The sequence below is a fragment of the Alligator mississippiensis genome, chromosome 11 (genome assembly GCF_030867095.1).
Source record: "Alligator mississippiensis isolate rAllMis1 chromosome 11, rAllMis1, whole genome shotgun sequence".
In the NCBI taxonomy this organism is placed as follows: domain Eukaryota; kingdom Metazoa; phylum Chordata; order Crocodylia; family Alligatoridae; genus Alligator; species Alligator mississippiensis.
In genome coordinates, this window is record NC_081834.1 from 43881018 (window position 1) to 43893915 (window position 12898).

Sequence of the window (12898 nt, forward strand, 5' to 3'; positions counted from 1 at the left end):
CTGGGTTCCTGCTTTATATCTGTTTCTGAATAATGAAGTTTAGTCCCTAATTCTGAATCCAACACTAAGGTCACAGTAATTAGCAACCTCTGAGGTACATTTGTAGAGGGGCTGCAAGACGGCAAATGCAGTGGCTGTTGCCAAGTGGGGTGCGCTGAGTTGTGTGTGAGAAGCCTGCTTGAGGTCTACTACTACGTGCCTGGTGCTCACAGGCTGACAGAATTGCTAGTCTGTTCTCGTGAAGGTTGTAATAAGAGAAGTATGGCAGGAGGTTTGTCAGGTCACTGCTGAGCTGAGTGGTAAAGCCACTGGGATGGGACCCTAGAGGGAAGGGGCTATAAGTTGGGACTGAAGTGTGTTCAGGGCCACAGTGGTGAGGGGATGCAGGAGATCAGAAGAACGGTGCCTTGGCAGAGATACAGAGGAGGCTTTCAGAGTCTCTCAGCTGTGGTTTTCATCCCTTGCTTTCTTGAGTGCTGGGAACTGCCAAAACTCAGCATTATTATATCAAAGTTTAGCCTAGCCCAAAATCTAGGAGCTCAAAGCTTCAAACAGATGCCAAGCACTCTACATGAGTGCTGCTACAACTCTCACAACCTCTGCTTCAGTCGGCCACGCAGTTACCTGCCAGGAGATGAAAGACAGAGGGCACCGTCCAATGTTCTGAGACAGCTTCTTACAAACTCCTTCCTTGGCCCAATATTTTTCAGCAGCTTCACAGTCACTGTCCTAAAAAACAGGCTTCCTCAGGTGACCAACATGAACCTTTCCTGCTAGCTGCTGGTGGTGATCTCTCCATGGCAGGTCAGAGCAGACCAGCAGGGGCCCATTTATCTGAAGGCAGCAGAAGCTTGCCATGCTGTACCTGTGCTTAAATTACAAGGAGCCTGCAGCTCCATGCAAGTTGGACCAGGGGTTGTAACAGGGATAATCTGGAGGACACCAAGAAGCTCCATGTGCTTGAGGATGGTGCAGTAGCTCTGAGTACCCAATGTGCTGCATGACTGCAGGAAACTGAATACAGTGCACTTAAAATAAAGATCCAAATTGCTACAGTCCAAATTGAGTCCTTTTGTTACTGCACAGAGCTCTGCGCATGAAACAGAGCGGGTTTTAGTCTCCAGGGTTGTCTGTCCAGCTGGGTTTACCAGGTGATCTGCTCATTGTTTTATTAACTCCCGCCATGTTACCTCATCACGTTGCATAAACTGAACATTAAATCTGATTTACCAGCTTCCCTCCAATGGTTCCACTTACCTTTCTCTCCCCATGTGTCCAGTGAGCTATGGTTGGAATGGACCCAGCCTCTTTTTAACATTATTTTCTGACAAGCTCTTCAGTTTTTATTCTCTTATACTCCCAGGGATAGATCATATACTATTGAGGAATTAGGTACTTGAGCAAGACCCTATTCCTCCCTGCTTGTATCCATGAAAGACTTGTAATAAAGGGGGTGGGTGGTTTCTTCTACTCACTTCTCTTATGATTCAGTGTGCAGGCTAAGATGACAGTGTGTTACAAAAGTAGATGCATTAATGGATTTTCAGGGACTCAAGAAAGGTGGAATAGGATCATACTGAGGGGGCCAACTAGGTAGAACAAAATCTGCCCCTCCTTCCTCTCGTGTCTGAGGGTGTCAGCCAGATAAGAGTAAGACAAGGCAAGGAGCGAGTCCTGATGTTGGTTGTACCCTTACTAGAAATACCAGTGAACAGTTTAACCCTTAAAACACTGAGCAGGTATTGGGGTTTGATCAGGTTGCATAGTGTAGGATCTGCAGCTGGGAAGCACACGAGGTATGGGAGTACATGCCTGAGAGGTCAGATCGGGCCAGGAGTATGTTGCAAGAGGAGGTGAAGCCTGCAGAAGTGAGGTGAGGTTGGTTTGAGGTACAGCAAATAGCTGGGAACAAGGTGGTTCTCTACTGGTCAGGGAGGTCAAGGATGATGGCATAAGACTTGCCCATGCTGTTCAAAGAGTAAACTGTGCGGCAATCATTTGGGGAACACAAAAATGGCCTCTGAGTTCCTCCCGCTCCCTAAGAGTTTGGCTTCCCTGCTCTCTTGTGCCCAGATCTGACAGGGTGAGTCCAAGTCAGTGTGAAGGAGGGAAGCCTCAGCTGGATTTGCTCCTACATGGACAGGATGCTGTAGCCAGAATGACTGGCGGTGGCTCAGGTGCCTTTAACATCCCCTCTGGTAAGACCTTTTCTGTTGCCTTCTCCCCTGTGCAGTACAAGCAAGTGGAGCAGTACATGTCCTTCCACAAGCTCCCGGCAGACATGCGCCAGCGGATCCATGACTACTATGAACACCGCTACCAGGGCAAGATGTTTGATGAGGAAAGCATCCTCGGCGAGCTGAGTGAGCCCCTCCGGGAGGTAAGGAGGGAAGCTGCCAAGGGCCTCCGGGGGAAATCATGGAAGCCAATGGGTGATTGAGGTTACTCCCAGCTCCAGCAGCCACAGAGCTCACAGGGAGCAGCAGGATAGGCTAAGACAGGTATTTTGTCAGCTGCCCAAGGGAAGTCACCACAGTAGAAGGGCAGCAGGAGCATTGGGTGGAGGATGGGGAGAAACAAGGCCCAACTCCTTTCTGTGCCTCTGTTTAAGGCAGCTTCTGCTTGTTGTGTACAGCAGGTAGCCACAAATAATTTTACAACCCTAGAGGGACGTTTGTCATCAGCTCACCTCTGTCATCCCAGGATGAATCTACACATGTTACTAATGTAATATAGGCTTACTGTGTATTAAAATACAGCATAATAAGCCTTCCCCAAGAGCATGTCTACGCATGTTGAGCTCAAATCTGATTCCAATGGGAGCAGTCCAGTCCAGGGCTATTCCTTCCCTGTTCTGCCCCTAGGGCTGTGCGAGGCTTCGGACCATGCTTCGGATCTGGAGAAGCTTTGGATGCTTCAGCATCTGAAGCAGCCTGTCTGGATCGAAGCGCTGGTTTAATTAGGCTTTCCGAACTGCTTCAGAAAAGCTTCGGAGCCGCCTCGGAGATCTGGCCATAGGGTATAACAGGGAAGCAATGAAATATCTGTAACTTTGTTGATTTTTGTTTGAACTAGATGAAGCTTGCAGAGGTGGTAGCCTCTGCTGAGAGCATGAATCCTGTCAAGTTTCAAGAAGATTAGTGCAGGGGTTCGGAGGAAACTGTACCCCAAATTCTTGAAAGCAAAACTCATGTCACGTGTATGTGTTACACCACAGGGGGGTGAAAGCTGCAGGGGTAGTTGCCTCTGGTGAGGCCCCAAAGTCTGCCAAGTTTCAAGAAGATCAGTGGATGGGTTGGGGGGAACTGCACCTCAAGCCGTGGACAAGCAAAACTCGTGATGGATGACACTGTGTGTTAAGGCGCAGCAGGGTGACAGCTGCAGGGATGGCGGCCCCTGCTGTGGCCACAATGCCTGCCAGCTGTTAAGGAGACTGGTGCAGGGCTTCTGGAGCCCTGCACCTCTAGCTGCTGACAGGCAAAACTGGTGCCAGGGGTGCTTGTGCAACTGACTGTCTCTGCCTTGGGGCAGTTGATTGTCTGTATTGATTCTTTCCTCTCCTTAGTCTGTGGTTTTGCAGGTGTTAATCCTTGTTAATTAAGGTAGTTATGAGTTAATTAGTAATGATTAACACCTACAAAACCACAGACTAAGGAGAGGAAAGAATCAATACAGACAATCAACTGCCCCAAGGCAGAGACAGTCAGTTGCACAAGCACCCCTGGCACCAGTTTTGCCCATCAGCAGCCAGAGGTGCAGGAGGTGCTCCAGAAGCCTTGCACCGATCTCCTTGACAGCTGGCAGGCCTCATGGCCTCAGCAGGGGCCACCATCCCCGCAGTTTTCACCCCCATGTGGTGTAACACATACACGTGACATGAGTTTTGCTTTCAAGAATTTGCGGTGCAGTTCCCCCTGAAACCCTGCACTAATCTCCTTGAAACTTGGCAGGATTCATGCTCTCAGCAGAGGCTACCAGCCCTCCAAGTTTCATCCAAATCAAACAAAAACAACAAAGTTACAGATATTTAATTGATTCCCCGTTATACCTTATAGCCAGATCTCCGAGGTGGCTCCGAAGCTTCAGAGCCGCTTCGGCTGGATCAAAGCGGAAACCCGATCCGGAGTTCCAGGTTGGATCGCTGGCATCTGGAGTGGTCAGATCCGAAGCCGGATCGAATAGCTGCCTACTCGCACAGGCCTACTGCCCCCCTGCAGCAGCCAGGGGGAGCGCCAGGCTGGTAGGGGGCATGGGGCCTAGTCCTGATGTGCACAGGGCCAGGAGAGCTCTGCTGGCTGCAGCAACAACTGTCTCCTGGTCTCGTGCACATTGGGAGGGCTTCTGATGTGCACAGGGCTGGGAGACAGCTGCCACTGCAGCCAGCAGAGCTCTCCCGGCCCTGTGAAACTTGGGACACACAGCTGCCAGCAAGCCCCACGCCCAGCAGGGCTTTTCTTGTTTTTTCAAGGGCATTGGCAGATCTTTCAAACAAAGGTTAGGCTCCTGGTGAGGATGAGGACACAAACCCTCCCTGCCCTGGTGTCTAACTTCCCACCTTCCTGTCCATTCCCCTCAGAACAGCTGCTGCTGTCAGGTGTTGTCCCTTGTAGTGATGTTCCAGTGTCTCATAACCACTCATACATTTTATCCATCACTTGGCTCAGGTTTTTAGGCCCCTGTCCAGCCCTGCAGGGCCTGCTTCATCAGCAAACACTGCCTCCCTGTCGGCACGTGTCACTTAGCACATGGAGTCATTTCCTTCTTTATGGTAAATCACTGGGAGGTAAATCACTCCCAGTTTTTAGGAGTGATTTACCCCTCTCCTAGAGGAGTGATTTAGGTGATTTACCTCAATTTCACTTCATGTTGCTCTCTGAATCTGAGCTGATCACAAAACAGACCGAGTCATTGGATAGCATCATCATAGCCTAAGAGGACACAATACAGTGCAAAATAAATAAGAGTGCATGTATCTCTTATGGCAGAGGTAAAATCACATTAGATTTTCTGTGACTGAGGTTGACAACCTCAAGAAATCAGAGCCAGCCTGTGCCACACTAACATGGCCACCTTTCCACCTCCCCTCTGTCCCCACCAAGTCTCCAGCTGCTCATGATCGTTCCTCTTCCAGGTGGCCGGGTACATCTGGACAGTTTAGCATCTCAGAATCAGGCAAGGACAAGGCAGGGTGTAGGGCTGCCAAGGTGAGTTACAACATATTCCCAGGAAGAAGCCCCTTGGATATGTCATGTGGCATTTCACCGGTAGCACCCACTGCATCATACAGTGCAAGGCCTGCCAAAGCAAAGCTGCTAGGGCAGGATTGTAGGGGAGTTGGCACTAGGGTCCTAGGTGGCAGAGAACGTCTTGGATTCAAACAATGAACCTCAGCATCAAACACCCAGCCTTAGTAAACCTGGCTGTGCTGTACAGGCATCTAGATGCTCTGTGTCCTATCCCAGCACGTGCTGGGTTCTACATTGAACCTACGAGGGATCTTCGGAGCATGGTATTTTCTTTGGCTTTTCTAATGACTTGCTCAGGAATGTTAAGGGAGTGCTCCTGTCATTGCATCCTAACTGAATGCTTGCATGTCTTTGTGTGCATATGTGTGTGTGACTCCCCTGCCCCTTGCTTTTGTGGCCAGGAAATCATAAATTTCAATTGCCGGAAGCTGGTGGCCTCCATGCCTCTGTTTGCCAACGCGGATCCCAACTTTGTGACGTCCATGCTGACGAAGCTGCGTTTCGAGGTCTTTCAGCCAGGGGACTACATCATCCGGGAGGGCACCATCGGCAAGAAGATGTACTTCATTCAGCACGGGGTGGTGAGTGTGCTCACCAAGGGCAACAAGGAGACCAAGCTGGCAGACGGCTCCTACTTTGGAGGTGAGAAAGCCATCCAAGTGTACTGCTTATCTATGAGGCCCAGGGTTGTTCCCTGTGTACCCCCTGGACAGGGGATGACTACACACAGAATGAACACCTCAATCCCCTCCTTCCTCTCCCTTCATCTGTCTCTTCCTTTGCTGCCTTTTATCTTGCACTGAAATTGTCAGCTATTAGGGGTGAGGTGCAACTCTGTGTTCCCAGGGGTAGGGGGAAAGTCTAGCACTTTGCGCCATAGGCTGTTAGTGATGGTGTATACCGTGTCGGGGTGAGTCTCAAGGACTGAGCACACTGCATCCACCTGAGTCCATGGACATGCTTCAGAGGTAGGAGTTTGCCTCTGAGGCTGTTCTGGACTCTTGTCCGGTGCCCACTCTCAGTCCTGCAAGAGACCAAGGGCCTATATGCAGGCGCTGGAGTGGACATGAGCCTGCACCAGCCTCAGGGGTGAACTTCTGGCTTCAGAGCACCTCCGGAAACTCGAGTAGGCTGGGCTTGCTTCGTCCTGTGCTTCACAAGACCTGCTGCTAGCACAGTATAGACAAGACCTCAGGCAGGAAGAGGATACAAGTCAAAATCAATATCAAAATCAAAGAGAAGACTGTTCATTTTCTCCTTGCTTCATGTATATTAACAGATCTGTCAGGCAGAGGCCCTTAATATTTCCTTGGGCCCTGAAGTTCTCCTACCACATTGTTGTTATTGTATTGAAGTTGTAGCTGGAAATCGGAGCCCTACAGTGTTCAGCGTTGTATAGCCATGGGCCAAAAAAACCCGGTAGCCCCTGCATCAGAGAGGTCCCTAATGAAAGACGATGAGGTTCCAGAAGTGGACACGACAGACAGACAGACAGACAGCAGAAAGCAGGATGACAGTCAGACAAACGTGAGGAGAGTGCTAAGGACAGAGCACTGTCTGCTGTTTCACTGACTGTTCTGCAAAGCCTGCACAGCGAAACCTCAGACCAGGCAAAAGTTACGCAGATGTAGGTTCCCATGCAAACATTAGACTTGCCAAGATTCAGTGTACGGTGGAGAAGAGACATGGAGCGGGGCTCTGCCCTGGTAGGCCTCAGAGCTGTCTCTCAACCAAATAAAAGATCTCTTTCTTGTGCAGACCCCCACACCACACCCTCAGCAAGTGTGAAGAAACCCCACCATGCCAGCAGGGTCCGGGGTGCTTTCACAGTGCGTATGATATTTGCAACCTGCAGTCCGTTTGTTGGGCTTTGGGCTCGACAGTCCTGGTGGAGTTTCTGATTCATATGAATCAGAAATAGCCGAGGGAAATGTGTTGGCTTCATCACAAGACTGCATTGAGACTTTCTTTCCTGGTATAAGACCTCTTTCCATGCCTTGCAGTCCCTCATTCTTGATACACCAGCACCCCTCTGTGCACTGGCTGTGGGCTGCACCCCAAATCTGAAGCTGGATAACTAGTTTGCTCCACAAATGCCAGCTCTTCAGCGGGTGCCTGACTGACCTCTGAAGGTCTATAATAGGACAGAGGACCTGCTGGCCATGATGCCTATTTGGAATAGATAAATGGTACAGTGGATTCGGGTTCAGGCTATATATCTTTCTAGAATGACTTTGGCTGGATTCCTTTGGAAGGTCCCTGGCAGCTGGAGCGGGAAGGTTACCAGCTTCAGACCTAGAGTCCTGAAACCTTTATGCCCAGCTGTATAAAGAAGAAAGAGTGCACTAAAGTTATTGCTTAGACTGCACTGACAGTCAGGAAGCACACTGGTTGCCAGAAGAGAGTGGTTTTCCTCCAGGTTTAATCATCCATTAGGATAGCTCCTTCAGGAGTGCTTATCTTATTTTTTTTAAAGGGATTAAAAAAAATATCACCAATCAGAGTTATTACATCACAGTACTACTGTGTCCCCAGCTCTTGAGCGTATGTAGTGGGTGCACAGGAAAGATATCTGTAGAATTACACACACACGCACACACACCAGGTACGGAGAAGAGTACAGCCACAAAGTTATACTGATCAAGAGCATTGCAGTTTTATCTCCAGGGAAGTGCCCATTGTGAGTATGGCTACATGTAATATAAATATATTAAGTCGAAGGTCCACCTGAGCCCAACAGAGCTAAAGTGCTGAAGACACACCAAGAGCACACAAAGAGGTAAAGTGGGTAGCAACACATATATATTTGACTCCCGAGCCCAAATGACCAGGTACCCTGTTACAGCTGGGTTGACTAGGGCAGCTTTTGGCACCTATGTAGAGCAAGACTTAAACTCACACCTCCCCAAATACTGAGAGATGCCTTTTCTGTTTGGCCACCATGCTCATGGAAATATGTTAAATGTTAGTAATAAATGGGCTATATCGAGTGTAGCCAGACAATAAGGTCATATCAAATGTACAAGTTCCTAGTCAGCTTTGCTGCCTGTGTGTTGTTGGCGTGGTAGATCGCTAACACCTCCTCATACAGAGGCCGCAGGTCAAACTAGAGACCTCAATGCAAATCTTGAGAGAGTTCAATTCAGTGAGACGTGGCTTGACCTCCTCCTCCCAGCAACCCAGGAGGAGTTTGAGAGAGACGCTTCCTCCATTCTGAATGCACAATGATATCTATGATAATCCACCGGAACACAACTTGACTAGCTAATTAGATCAGCAGAGTCCCTGAGGTGCAATTTTATGCAGTGGCTACCGCAGTTGAGTATTTTGTTTTTAAATGTTATTGCCTACCAAGAACATTTCCACTGCTAATGTTTGGGAGGGGAAGGTGAGGCGGCCTAGCCAGATCCCATTATACAGCAGGAGCAAAGGCTTTTTGGGGGGAGACGTGGAGGCAGGGATGGTGCTAAGGGGCAAGGCTGGGGATGTTTGAACTTGGCGCGGGTTCTTCTCCCAGGACTCTGAGGCTGTCTTTCTTTCAGAAATCTGCCTGTTGACCCGAGGCCGGCGTACAGCAAGTGTGCGAGCAGACACCTACTGCCGGCTTTACTCACTCTCGGTGGACAACTTCAATGAGGTGCTGGAGGAATATCCCATGATGAGAAGGGCTTTTGAAACAGTGGCACTGGACAGGCTGGATAGAATTGGTAAGTACAAAGTGTGGGGTGAGCTTCTGCCACCTGCTTCCCTGGACTCCATTCCCAGCAGGGAGGTCTCCTGTTTCTCCTTTCACTGGTTGTTTCCAAGAGGGCAAAATGTCACCCAACCTGTTTCTTCCATAGCCCCTGTTTCCAGGATCTCCTTTCATAAGTTCCATTTCCACGCAGATAAATCCAACCACCTCATACACATGGTCCTCTGCCTCCCTGCTTCCTTTGTCCCCATTTCTCAGTGGTGTTTTTGGCAGGAAGTCATGGAAGAGTTGGCAGAAACACTCTGATGGGATGCAGAACCCTTGTGACTTGGATTAGATGGGATTGTGGACATCAGCTGAAAATGTGTGAATGGCAATGACATCTCATGGTTGAGAGGAAGTGGGCCGGAGCCCAATGCCTTGTTTCTGCAAGCAGTCTCAGGGATTTCAGTGAGATTTCCTGTGTCATAAGATGCTTCCTGGCATGACGGGTTAGATCGTGCTCTGTTGTTGGCAGGGATACCAGCTAGGGCATAATTAAATGGACTAGGGCTATTCATTTTTAGGGCAAAGACTGGTTATCAGCCTTGTTGGGAAGAATCTCACTCCTTGGTATGTTGTTTAGAGCAGTGGTTCTCCAACTGCAATCAATAGACGGAGTAGACCAGCAGAGCCTGGCAGGAGGAAGGGGAGACCAGGATCTTTCAAGGTCCAAGTGAAATTCTCTCTTGCCAGGTGCTTACAGAGTATAATAGCCAGCAAGCCAAATTATCAATTCATCCAGTATCAGCAAGTGCCCAATTAAGCAAAGACCTGGGGCTATTAACAAGATGGTCCAGCATATGCTCCATGGCAGGTTGTTTGCACAGGACATGGCAAAATGCTCAACCTCTGCCAAGCTAATGGAAGTGCAGCTGAAGTTGATAAATCCCACATTATGTTATTGCAGTGGCTCCTGGAGTCCCAGCAGTGGTTGTGTCCCTAGAGTAGGGGTCCACCTGTACTAGAAGGCTCATCATCTAAATGAACAAGACAAATAAAGGGCAGAAGGAGGGATAGACTATTCCCTTCTCCAGAGGGGCACAAAGAGAATAACTGACTTGCCCAAAGTCCCATGAGGAGTTGGTAACAGAGCTGATGTGTAAGCCTCCTGGAGACCCACTCCCAGGCCTTAAGCCCTACATCACCCTTCCTTTTTAATACCATCTATCTTAACTGTATACTCATTTTTACTGTTTTGAGGAATCAGAAAGGACACTGCTGTTATGGGCATCATACTGAGGAGGCAAGAAGGGGCCCTGCATCAGATCAGGGAGAAGCCCCCTTTTTCTGTGGGCTCCAGGTTAGGCCATGCCAGCAGAATCCCATTCCATCCCAGGCATCTTATAACCAGCAACAGTATAAACAGAAAGGCCTGACTCCTAAAGCAAGGGTAAGAGCTTAAAAGGTACCATTTGGTAAATCACAGGCTAATTAGGCCCCCCCAGAGAATAGTAGCAGCCCCATCACTTGAGATACTTAAAACTAGACTGTACAAAGCTCTGGTAGATATGCCAGAAGGAGTAAGTTCAGTGCCCAATTAGGCCTAACAGAGCTTTTCCATTCCTAGTTTTAATGAGACTTAATGTTTTAATGAGACTGAGTTTTAATACTTGACACTGGAAGCAGTAGCAGTCTCACCCACCTTGGTTGCTATTCCTTAGTGGTCCTGTGTAAGCTAACCATAGCAGTTGTCACACACGTGCACCTTCTGCCCGCAAAGCATGACCTATCAAGAATATTGTTATTATTGCTGGGCTCTGGGCTCAAGTGTCAGAGGGCCACTCGGCTATTATAATACCTACTACTGCAGTACCTTTCTCATGTTTCAAAATGTTTATGAAGGAGGCCAGTGGCATCATCCCCATTTTACAGATGGGAGATTGAGGTTTAGACAGATAGTATGGCTTGCCAGAAGATCAGTGGCAGAGCTGGGAATACAGCCTGAGTGCCCCAATTCCTTTCTGTGTCTCTTTGCACTAATACTTTGTTCTGGGCCAGAACAACCATGTGCAATGAAACCAAGATTTAATAAGGGCTTTGGTCCTCCTTGCCATATTTCTCTGCTCCTCTGGCATGACACCAGTCATTACAAGATGCTGTGTGTATGTTGGGGGCAGATCTTCTGCTGATATAAAGTGCATTGTTCCTGCTGAAGTTGATTTCAGCTTGCACTAGCTGCAGATCTTCCCTACATATTCAAAGAGCAGCTGTATCCATCCAGTCCAAATGACCTTTTGCCTTGGTTAAGGAAACAACAAGGAACAAAAGAGAGATCTTCAGTGGAGAGCAGCGGGTGTTTCATCGCCTCCATTACAGTCTGCAAAGTTCTACCTGCACAAAATGGCAGCTGCAGGCAGAAGATCCCTAGAAATAGAAAGGTACAGGACAGACTAATGAATCATGATAGTTTTGGTAAATAAGTCAGCAGATCTTCTGTACATCCGAGGGGGAGCTCTTTGTGCTTGGATATAGTCCCTATTACTGCAGTCCCTGACTAGCTCACAATCCTCAATGTAGTAATCTTCATCCTGTGAGCCAGGCCATTGCCACTATCCTCATTTTACAAACGTGGAATAAAGAGACACGGTAAGAAGTGGGGAAGGCATTTCCCTGTAGGTATTTAGGCAACTAACTCCTATTGATTTCAGTACAGATTAGGTGCCTGGAGCAAGGTCTTCCAAGGTCATACAGAAAATCCATGGCAGAACAAGAAACTGCACTTAGATGCCCAGCCTGGGGCTCAAACTACTGGACCACCCTTCCCCCCTCACTGTAATGAATCCTTTTACTATGCAAAATCAAAACAAGAAACCCATCCCCAGCCATGGCTGCCCTGGAGACTCTGTGTGTCATTTATAGCAGTAGTGTTCAACTCATGTGGCCCTGTGGGCCAGATGAGTGGTGCGGGGCCAGTGCATGGGCCAGATCAGGAAGGTGGAGCCTGCCTATGGGCTGGATGGAAAGCATGGAGCCTTGTCATCTGACCTGCGGGGCTGGAGCTTGACAGTGGCATCATTAATTGCTACGGCTGCCGGAGCCACAACTGCCAAGAAACTTCCCACCACCAGACTTGCATCCCTGTGGGCAGTCTCGCCAGCCAAATGACACAGTGCTGAGCTCTGGATCCGCCCTGCGTCCTGGATCTTGGTCACCCCCATCTCTAACATCAAGCATCATGCCTCCATTTTACAGACCAGCAAACTGAGGTGCAGAGGGCCAAATCAGCCAAGGTCACCCAGTGAGCCAGTAGCAGCATGGGGAAGAGATTTAGGTGGTCTGTTTTCTAATATGCTACTCTTAGTTTGACAGTGTTGCTTTTCAGTGGCACCCTCAGAAATGAAAACTAGGGGATGTCTTGTTGGCATGGTCTGAGTTTCCAGGAGGCAGTGCTTAGATCCTGACTCAGGTTCCCTCAGCAGGAGCTATAAGGGCCAGTCCCATTTAGATTACCTCCTTACTGCCTCCAGACCTGTTTTCCTGGTTTCTCCACGTTGCAACTGGGAAGAGGGAAGAGAAGCTCTTCATGTTAAGCAAGGCAGGAACTACTAAGCCGCAGCAGCTAATACCAGGCCCTCCAGCATCAATGGCTGATGGGGGAGTTGCTCTCTGCCACACTGCTCTCTGAACCAGCAGTGTCCGTGCCTGCCTTAGAGAAATTGCCCTTTGCATGCTGCCACAGAAGAGAAAGAGCAAGGTCAGAAGGTGACACGGAGGAGTTAGAACAACAGGCCCAGCAGCACAGTGGTCTGGCTTTATTCTCTCTCCTTCCCCCTTTGTTGCTAACCCAGAGCTGCCTTGGTTGCTCTGCCAGCTCGATGTCATGAAACAGGGGAGGTATGAGGATAGTAAAGTGAAAATTCCTGGCACTGCTGCTTCTCATTCTCTGTAGTCCTGCCGCTCCTGCCCCGTGTCCCTA

At 49.0% G+C, this 12898-nt stretch overlaps 1 protein-coding gene across 2 annotated transcripts in view; it reads left to right on the forward strand.

The window, feature by feature from the left end:
• Positions 1 to 12898, forward strand: part of HCN4 (hyperpolarization activated cyclic nucleotide gated potassium channel 4) — a 166445-nt gene that overhangs the window by 131542 nt on the left and 22005 nt on the right. For both annotated transcript variants that reach the window (XM_019499324.2, XM_014604470.3), the window contains exons 5-7: positions 2234 to 2380; positions 5648 to 5888; positions 8789 to 8953. In XM_019499324.2, the coding sequence (XP_019354869.1) occupies positions 2234 to 2380; positions 5648 to 5888; positions 8789 to 8953 (553 nt within the window). The remainder of the gene's footprint in view (positions 1 to 2233; positions 2381 to 5647; positions 5889 to 8788; positions 8954 to 12898) is intronic.